We start from the raw sequence: 10092 nt of genomic DNA on the forward strand, positions 1-10092 counted from the left end.
GTCAATATGTACCTAAGTAATAATTCTAATAATTCTAGACACAACATTCGAATCACCCACACTAAGTCACATAACATAACAACATAAGCCTATAGGCTACGAGTTGGGTTTTTCCTCAACTGGGAATCGTTTTAGGAACAGAGAGAGAAAAGGTGTAATTTATGTTTTCCCATGGAGTGCAGTCCCTCCCCTAAACCCACCCTTCAGGTGGAAAAAATCTTTAAAGATTTTTTTTACTCTTTTGTGTGATAACATCAGATGGGTTTGTCTAGGCGAACCAATCAGGTCCCTCCCCTGCCATAGATCGGAGCTATAATACATAGCAGTAAACGCGGTCTGCTCGCACAAGCGGCTGTAGCTCGACTGCGCAGAGATTCCGTTGTTAATTTTCTCACTTTTTACCCAAGCAGCAACGTCTCTCCTTCGATGTGTTCCGTTATCATTTTTGCAGAGGCGTTCATTTCCGCACCTGCCACGGTAGTGATCGGGGGGCACCGTAGCCTACAGACGAACTAGAGGAGGAGACAAGGACATTGTGGAAGCAGCCGCGCGAGAGGGAGGAGAAATATAGAAACAAACGGCCGCTGGTTGATAACACACTGAGGCTCCGAGTCATTTAGATTTTATGGACGAAATGCTGCTGTTGACGAGAATCGTTCTGGTCGGGTTGATCTGCTTGTCCTTGTCCGTGTCCTCTGGGATGGGCTGTGGACCGGGCAGGGGCTACGGTAGGAGAAGACATCCGAAGAAGCTGACACCTCTTGCGTACAAACAGTTCATCCCAAACGTCGCGGAGAAGACCCTAGGGGCCAGTGGCAGATACGAAGGGAAGATCACGCGGAACTCCGAGCGATTTAAAGAACTGACTCCCAATTACAATACTGACATTATCTTTAAGGATGAAGAGAACACCGGTGCGGACCGGCTCATGACTCAGGTAAATTGAACCTTTTTAAATGCCTCGCATCTTTTAGGACACTGTGTAACATAACCTTTCACATTGGATGCAGATTGCGCACCACAAACAAATTCATATACATATTTAAGTCTCAAATCTGTTTGTTTTTTAGTAGATGTGGGAAACGGTTCCTTTTCAATCCCAGAGCATTGCACTTTTGATTAGGTCCTGCATGGACATGGGCTTTCATAATCAAACCAGAGACATGACATAGGCCTGCTGGCAGACCAGTGGGACACTCGGCCTTCATGATTGTGGCAGTTTATTTGAAATATTGATGTGGTCCTCTCATATCTATATTTGTATCAAGGCCTTGTGCAGACGCACATCGGTTGTCTATGCAACACTATAGCATTTGGATATTCCGCAATTGCACCTTTAAGATTTAGATTACATCTCGTTTTAAATCTTTAATTTCAGTCATCTGATTTGGCATATGACTAAAACAGTAGCCTTATGTATGCATGGTTGGCGTATTCAGACATTTTCTTGCATACTGTTATTCACTATTTATCAGTATAGTGTTTATCGGCCCATGAAGACATTGACATTTCTTTGAGAATGTTCTGAACACTATCACTACTTAAAAAATGGGTTGGGACGCGACCAATTAGTGCAACGATATAGCAAGCTGCACCGACTGCGCCTCCGGTAATGCATTTGTTTTGGAAAGGCAGCATTAGTGGCAAACAAGCATAGTACTTTCTGTGAATCAGATTTCCCTCTGTCGAATCCGTGTCTGTGATTTCTTTATACGATTTTGGGTGGCTATCTTGCATGCATTGTCCATAAAAATATCGGTCAGAAATGCAGTCTGGGCAGCATGTGTCTCTCACCTATGGGGTTACTTGATTTCCACCAACTGTTAGCCTATATTGGGTGTCTGTTGCACGTATTTTGCAAATGATGTGTTACTATTTCAATAAGAACGTCAATTACTTCCGTCCGGCCACCTAAAAATGCCACTGAACCTGAAGGAGTGTGATGATGGAGGCGCGCGCGCCAGACTCCCTGAACCGTATACCGCGACATGGGCACGAGCTTAGATTAAATATTCACCCTGCCCTGCGTGCAGTCTCAACATATCTCTAAACGCTCCCTTCCCTTCCTCTAATATAGCCTATACGTTATCACACTTCAAATGGAGGCTAGAGTGAGAGATATAACCTTCTACTCTGTCTATAGCCCTCCGGCCACTGCCAGTTAAAGATGTGGTTGAACAGGGAATTGTGCCAAAGACTCCACTTTTTGACACACTGTGCGCTTTCATCTCCATTTACCGTCCTTCTTTATTGGTCTGAAAGTAGAGGATGTATGTTGGTTTATTATGTTATCACCGCATTAAAAAAATGCGCCAAACCATTTACAAAAACAACAACATATTAATAGCAAAATAAGCTCACTGTTTTATGCTTTGTGCTAGACTATAATTCATAGAAAGGTGAAATATTTAAAATATGACATATTTGCTATAGATATAGACCAGGCAAGGCAAAAGGAGGCTCATAGACAAACACCCCCGTGGGAATATGTCCCCTCCCTCCATTCATTTAACACGACCTGACATCCAGCCTACATTATGCGGGAGCATTTGAACTTATGACCTTTAGTCAATGAGAAGAGGACGCATAAACAAAGTTCAAAACATGTATTAAGTATGGAGTACTTAAAGTATGTGCTGTTTAGTGGCGCACTGCGTAGCCCCAACGACGAGATGCACCTGCAACCACGTCATGAGTTAGATAGATAGTTACAGCCTACAAACGTAGTATCTGAATAATATGAAGAGCTAATGGTTAGAATCTAGAATATGTTTGCCATCTTCTATATTGTATGGTTGTTGTGCGTAAAGGTCAATCCAGTGGGCTGTCTTGGGGAAGGCGCTGACGCACTGTGGGTGCACAGGTGCACTGGAAGTTATAAACTATGGGATGGATCCCTAGCTGGAATAGAGCTCAGTCTCTCAATTGTTTAAACAAAGTGCAATTTCAATGGAGATTAGACGTCTGTCTGTTGTGGTTCCCTAATGTAAATCATACTCCATTTAAGGTGATGACGACTATAAAAGCGTGATGTCCCCTGGCTGTTCCAACTCATTTTGAGTAAGCGGGTTAACCAAGCAGCCCACTAACAACTACAAAGACAGTTCGTCTCGGGGAAAGTTAACGAGGTCGTGGCTTTACAGACATTTTTAGCGCGCAGTCCCGGACCTTTCTGTCGCGAATAAAAACGTCACATGGTCGTCTGTAGCGAGCACAGCTTAACGGGAGCTGAATATAGCCCCACAAACGAAGCGAAATTGAGACGGACCAGCGGGTTGTTTGCACTGACAGGTACATGATAAGTGTTTCCTCTAACCAATTCATTTGTGAGAAGATTAAGAGGCAGACTGCGGGCGAGGCTTGTTGAAAAACTTTTAGTCTGAGGACAAAGCGCCAGCGGAGGGATCCTGCTGGGCTTCACGGTGGTTGAACAGAATTTGGCTGGATTTGCGGCACACGACCCAATGAATTAATAAATAGTTTAGGCTTCACGGCTCTTGGCTCCGGCAGTCCTACTCAGAATGTGCAGGAAAGGGTTTTTGGCATGGTCCCTTTGCATTTTTTTTTTACCCACTGCCTGCTACAAGTGCGAGTATATTGTTGGTTTGTTTTGACGTCTCGCAGGAAAGACAGGTTAGGCTAATTGCGATATCACTGGTAGGCTAGCCATATGACCAGCATTTGGGATCCTTACCAACAAACGAAAGAGGATGGAGAGTGGTGGCCCATGCTAGGGATGTGGTGTGTGTGGGGGGGGGGGGGGGGGGCTTACTTGCTCTATACAGATAGTTAGCCCTTTAGGGAAGAAAACCAAAACACCTCCAGTTGAGTAGTCCTGTCACGTCCCAAGAACTTGCGGGACAAGAATAATGAAACGTTCCCTCTGGTTGCGGTGAAAAGAGCCTTTGTGATGTTTTATTTGACATATTGGTTAAGTGTCGAGAAGAGTTGTCCTGGAGAAGGCCAAGCATCTCCACTAAGGGTCCCTAGATAGGTTAGGAAGTGCAACGTTCCAATTATAAGACAACTGTTTTATAACTCAGTTATTCCTGAAGATTATACTCAATATCAGTTATTTATTCAAATAAAACACGTCTTACTAAAGACTCTTGCTTTCAATAGAGTTATATATATTTTTTCAATTCCGATGAATTTCAAATATGTCATTAATTCCAGCATTTTGTTTTATTGGACAGGTTCTATCATGTTGTAGCATATTGGGAGAGAGTACAAATAGGCCATTGAGTGGTCGCATCTTTCCAAGGACCAAATCTATATGTTTTAGGCCAGTGAAGCGAATGCAATGCCTTATCAATTTTTTATCACAAGCTTCTCTATCTGACATTGTGCCCTCTGACTCTGCTCTTCACACAGAATATTCAAGCTTATTCAAACAAACCATTCACATTGTTGTGTGTAGGCCTATATCCAATCACATCACTATTTAGACCAATAGATGGAGGATCACCAGTGTGGAATATTCAGCTTCACCAGATGTAATGGGATGTGAAATGTTAACTATTTGAGTGATTTGTGTTATGTAATCCATAAACCAGTAGGGAGGTGGGGGTGTGTGCTCCTTGTTTCAGATCATAAATCCTGGTCTCTGGTCCACAAAGTGCAGATATGAAGACGAACTGTATAATGTCAACTCTATAGGATAGCTGTTTTGGCCACCAATAATGCATCTACAAAATCACAATACCTTCAGGCTTGTGAATTAAGTTTAAGATCAAGAGCCAATGAATGAATGAATGAATATACGCTGTCTGGAACATAACACTTAAATATCATATATCAAATATGAGCCTAATGTCGTCTTACTACCCAGGCCTGATATAGCCTACAGGAGGGTATTGGCATCTGGTGAGCATGATTAGTGAATTTGATATATCTTAATAGACGACTAAGTGTTCCATGTCCCTTCCCCCAGAGATGTAAAGACAAGCTGAACTCCCTGGCGATCTCTGTCATGAACCAGTGGCCAGGGGTAAAGCTCCGCGTCACCGAGGGCTGGGACGAGGATGGACACCATTTCGAAGAGTCGCTACACTACGAGGGAAGGGCAGTGGATATCACGACCTCCGATAGAGACAAGAGCAAATACGGCACGCTGTCCAGACTAGCAGTGGAGGCTGGGTTCGACTGGGTCTACTACGAGTCCAAGGCCCACATCCACTGTTCTGTCAAAGCAGGTAGGGTGTCAAGTCAAAAAGATGTTGGTACCCATCACTGATATCAAAAACAAATGTGAATACAATATCTTGGAAAACGTGATAACGTTTCCCGCCTCATATTGATTCTACTTTTTTTTACAATATACAATACTGTGGACAGAGCCACTCCAGCTAGATAATGAATTAACATATATTATTGGGATGAAATAAACAACTATGATCTTATTTGATGCTATCTCGTTAGGCAACCCCCTTCTATTTCAGAATTCCACACAATGTGTCCTCTCGCTATTCTCGTTATTAACACTCGTTATGTCCTGGTCTTTTATCCTTTCATATCCATATTTAATATATAGATGTATATGTATTTCATAGTAGTTGTCTTATTTATATGGGTATTTGCTGCTTGTTCATTGTTAATGCCTATCATCTATTTTATGATCTTATATCGCCCCACACTGTCTCTTCGATGGAACCACGACCATTTATTACACAAAACATATTCCCACACTCATAAAATGTCATTGCATATATGGAAAAAAAGGATTTTCATTATTCAACTGATAGGCTATGGAATTCAAAATCACTGCACGTCAACAAAATACATTACGTGTTTAGATGTGTTGATTTGTATTATTTGTCGATCGAAATCATCTATTCTAGGCCTATGTTTGCGTCAGTGTTGGCCGTGAAAAATGTTTAGCCTAATGAATTTGACCAAAATAGGCCTACTTTAGACAAATCTTTTGGGTTAAAATCATCTCTTGATTTTCCTAAAAACCTTATGGAAATCAACGTAGGCCTATTCTACCCGTGGAGAGCATATTCGTTTAGAATTGAATGGAAAATCTTATTTAAAATGCAACACACACGTGTTGAGATCATATAGTCCGTGTCATTAGGGGTCATGTGACTTTACCAAAGGGATTTGGACTTAGCAACGTTGAATTCGTTAGGGGCAAATCTGGTTTTCAATTGTCACCTTATTTCATGCCTCGGAATCTTAAAAGAAGATTAGATGCATAAATTCAGAGAGGAACGGTTCTATTCTGTGGATGTGTGTGTTTACTGACTGTGATCCTGGAGATCGGAATGTGAAGAGTTCTCCCAGTCCCAAGACCCGAATTATTGTCATCAAGATTGACAACAAAGCAGGGGAGAAGTGGTAAAAAGAAGGGACATTGATGTTGGTCGACTGCAAGCATTTAGAGTCTGGGTCCTCATTTAAATTCAAATCTACATCTTGAGAGGCTTGGAAAAGTGGCTCCACTGGGTAAATAGTGTTTGCGGCGCTCTTGTTTTTTTTCTGAGTAGGCTATGTGTGTGAATTGTCACGTAGAGGTTTCTGCACCTGAGCAAATATGGGAAGAGTAGCTGGGAAAGGCGTAAATGTTCTTTTCCAAGAGTGGCTCTGTCCACAAGCTGATTTAGAATGACAATGTCAGCTCTTTATTGGTTTTTAATTAACGTTAGAGGAGCCAGGGCTCTCGGTTTTCTCATCTCACACAATGAGAAGCAACCAATACGTTTTTTTTGTGAAGGAGTTCCACATTCACATTATGCCAAATATACAATGCAATCTCAATGATGTTAAGTTAAAATTCGTTTTAATGAGAGATATGGACCAAAATCAGAATTTTCATTCCTCTTTTCTTTAAAACGTGTGGATATAGCCAATAAAGCTTATATGTGACAGTGGTTCATTCATAGACCTATAGGCACATGCGCTATAAGCTGCATACGTTCCACAGTGGTGAGCCCAAAACGTGTCCTGCTTTCACGGTGAGATAAAATAGCCTAGTATATGGATATACTGTATTTTTACAATCATATTCACCATCACTAATACAATATTTTATTTCAACAGAAAACTCAGTTGCTGCCAAATCAGGCGGCTGCTTCCCAGGCACTGCTTCGGTGACTCTCAAAGATGGAAGCAGGAAGGCAGTGAAAGACCTCAGAGTTGGCGACAAAGTGCTAGGTGGCAACAGTGATGGGGACCTCGCATACAGCGACTTCATCATGTTCATGGACCAGGACTCGTCAACTAGACGAGTATTTTATGTGATAGAGACTAAAGAACCGGCTCAGAAAATTACACTTACTGCTGCACATCTCCTCTTCGTGGTCAACAACTCAACGGATGATCTCCACAGCATGTCAGCAGTATTTGCGAGCGAAGTCAAACCTGGACAAAAGGTGGTTGTCTTTGATGATTTGCATAACCAACTGAAGTCAGTCACCGTGGGACGGATTTACATGGAGGAGCACGAGGGGTCCTTTGCGCCCGTGACTGTTCAAGGAACCATCGTTGTTGATCAGGTGCTTGCGTCATGTTACGCGGTAATTGAAGACCACAATCTAGCGCACTGGGCGTTTGCACCTGTCAGACTGAGCTACTGGCTGTCCTCGTTGCTATCCCCGAAAGACTACTCGATGCCCAACGCCACCTTACATGAGGACGGAGTGCACTGGTACTCCAAAATTCTATATCAATTAGGAACGTGGCTCTTGGATAGCCACGCGCTTCACCCACTGGGGATGTCAATAAACTCAAGTTGAAGCAAAGCAAAATAAGACAATAAACAATAGTGGAATGAAAAATACAAAGCCCCCAGCGAAGTTGGGATATTTATTTCAGTGACTTGTACATGTGTGTCCCTTTTAAAGAATGAATGGAGCCTTAAAAGTTTTATTTGAATCATTTATTCTCATGTGAACTGGCTGGTATCACACGGATGGATCCTAAAACGGTGTGACCAGCAAAATTGTGCAGAATCTATTTTTGTATATCTCCAAGTAAACCACAAAGAAAAAGAAGACCATGTTAAAAGGAGCAAACTTCTTGACAGGTTGCAATGTTCTGTGCATATTATGTGCAACTGACTGATATATTTTGGGGATAAACAAACTTCGTGGGGGTCCATAAATTATATTTTTATACACAGAATTGTAAATTTGATTTTGACAGATCGTTACCGAATCACATTTCGTTATTTGAAATAGTGTTAGATACGAGAATATATTTTAATTTAAATAGTTGGGAAAAGTCTTGGAAATCTTGTTTTGTTTATTAAGAATTGTATTATTTTGGAAACGTTTCATTTAAATTGTCAGATTGGGACAGATATTCTGCCTCGTATAATTCTTTCCTCAGCTTTTGTTGTATTTCTTTTTTCAATTTTTCTTTTAGAAAATTTGAAATGCACATTCTGACAATTCAGTAACAGTTTAAGTAGTACAGAACAAAACGTTTCGTTGAATAAATTAAAAAGTAACTCCTGTAAATGTACTAAAATGTATTTTTCTTTTCATATTTTGTAATAGGGAAATAGTTTTATAGAAATAACATGCGGCAGATGCACAGTTTGGATAGTATATAATAGCGTTCAAGTTAACTTTCATAACAGGGCGATGTGTCAAAAATGTCTAGAGTTTATTATTTATATGTTTATTACAAAATGAGATAAAGAAAATATTCAAACCTGCAGTTGTTACATGTCTTTTTCCAGTAGCTCTTGTAAATTGACATTCTGGGTCCATAAGAGAACCTAAAGACTATCAAAATGAAATTAATATTAGTTCTACTCAAATCTAGAATTCGAAATGCTGCTTCAATTGCATAACTTTGGCGCAAATCTCACTCTGACACCAATGCATTTATACAATTCCAGTTAAGCGCATTTTTGACTCAACCCATGGAATAGTTCTATATAGCTATGAATTACGTTGAATTTTTTTCTCAAATTAAATGTGAAGTTTAACATATTGAGGTAAAAGTGCAGGGATTCCTCTGCTTTGAACGGCCCAATGTCTGCTTGCGAAATGTAGAGACTCCATGTCACATTTAACGAGGTTAGCCTTCGCAAATAACTTCTGAAAAACGTGCAGACAGATTAAACAGAACCGTGTTTGTTAGCCCTAAAACTGCTTGCAGACTGTGAGCATAGCGGCAAATCCATTTACAGGAAACGTCGTTAAATCAGATATTTGCTCAATGACCAGACTACTTATGAAGATTTCACTGCCACACAATACACAGATGCCTGTCAATTCAAGAAACAGCGACTGTTGTTCTCAGACAATGGCGAGTTATTGGAAATCTTTCTGGCTGCAGTCTACATCGCGCTGAGGAACCTAGTCTACACTGTTTAGAAGTCAAGATTTACTTTACACATGGTCATACAACTGAAAGATAGGCTGGCAAATGATTTAGTTTATATTTAAGGTCAAAGTATCGAACATGTCAACCTTCAAAGTCTTTGTTTTCTGGTCATCATTACCCATTCGATTATCGATATTCATCAAATCGATATGATTGGGCACGACTGATAGGAATGAAATCCGCAGATTTAGACTCGACACAATAAAAACGGTCTTTAGTCAATCTGTTAACGTGTACAAGCGCGACACCACGTGGTTCAGGCATTTTAAATGGTTCCGTACACAGGCGAAAGACAGAGCTATGGGAATCGAGCGTCATCTCTCCATTAATTAAATCTGGGGTGCAACACCATCACGATTAAAAACATCACATTGACCTTCTAAAATGTCTAAATATCCTTTATTTAATATTCCTATAAAGGAGTGAGCAGAAAAGATGGAAGGAATATAACTTTAGGTAAATTGGTAAGATGTCCCAGGAGACTAAACTGTAGGTGAGATTGCTGATGCTAAATTGCTGGTCATGTTCTACACAAGGCTCTAGCTGAGAAAGTGGTGCAATGGTAATTTGGCATGCATCACATATTACATATATTTGACACAAACAGAGCCTTCAGAAAGTATTTACACCCCTTGACTTTTTATAAACATTTTAATTCCAATGTGTAACAACAAAATGTATGTAATTTTCTTTTCCCCCCAATGATCTACACAAAATACTTTTTAAAAAGACGAATGAAAAATAAAACAC

General features: G+C 40.6%; 1 protein-coding gene across 1 annotated transcript; it reads left to right on the forward strand.

Annotated features, from left to right (window-relative positions):
* Positions 1 to 251: 251 nt before the first annotated feature.
* Positions 252 to 8665, forward strand: shh (sonic hedgehog protein). The gene is made up of 3 exons (XM_021620681.3): positions 252 to 937; positions 4934 to 5195; positions 7045 to 8665. Exons 1-3 carry the CDS (start codon positions 626 to 628, stop codon positions 7737 to 7739), a joined length of 1269 nt encoding a protein of 422 aa, XP_021476356.2. The 5' UTR covers positions 252 to 625; the 3' UTR covers positions 7740 to 8665.
* The last annotated feature ends 1427 nt before the right edge of the window (positions 8666 to 10092 follow it).

Source organism: Oncorhynchus mykiss, chromosome 11 (genome assembly GCF_057628025.1).
Source record: "Oncorhynchus mykiss isolate SJ-2025 chromosome 11, ASM5762802v1, whole genome shotgun sequence".
Taxonomy (NCBI): domain Eukaryota; kingdom Metazoa; phylum Chordata; class Actinopteri; order Salmoniformes; family Salmonidae; genus Oncorhynchus; species Oncorhynchus mykiss.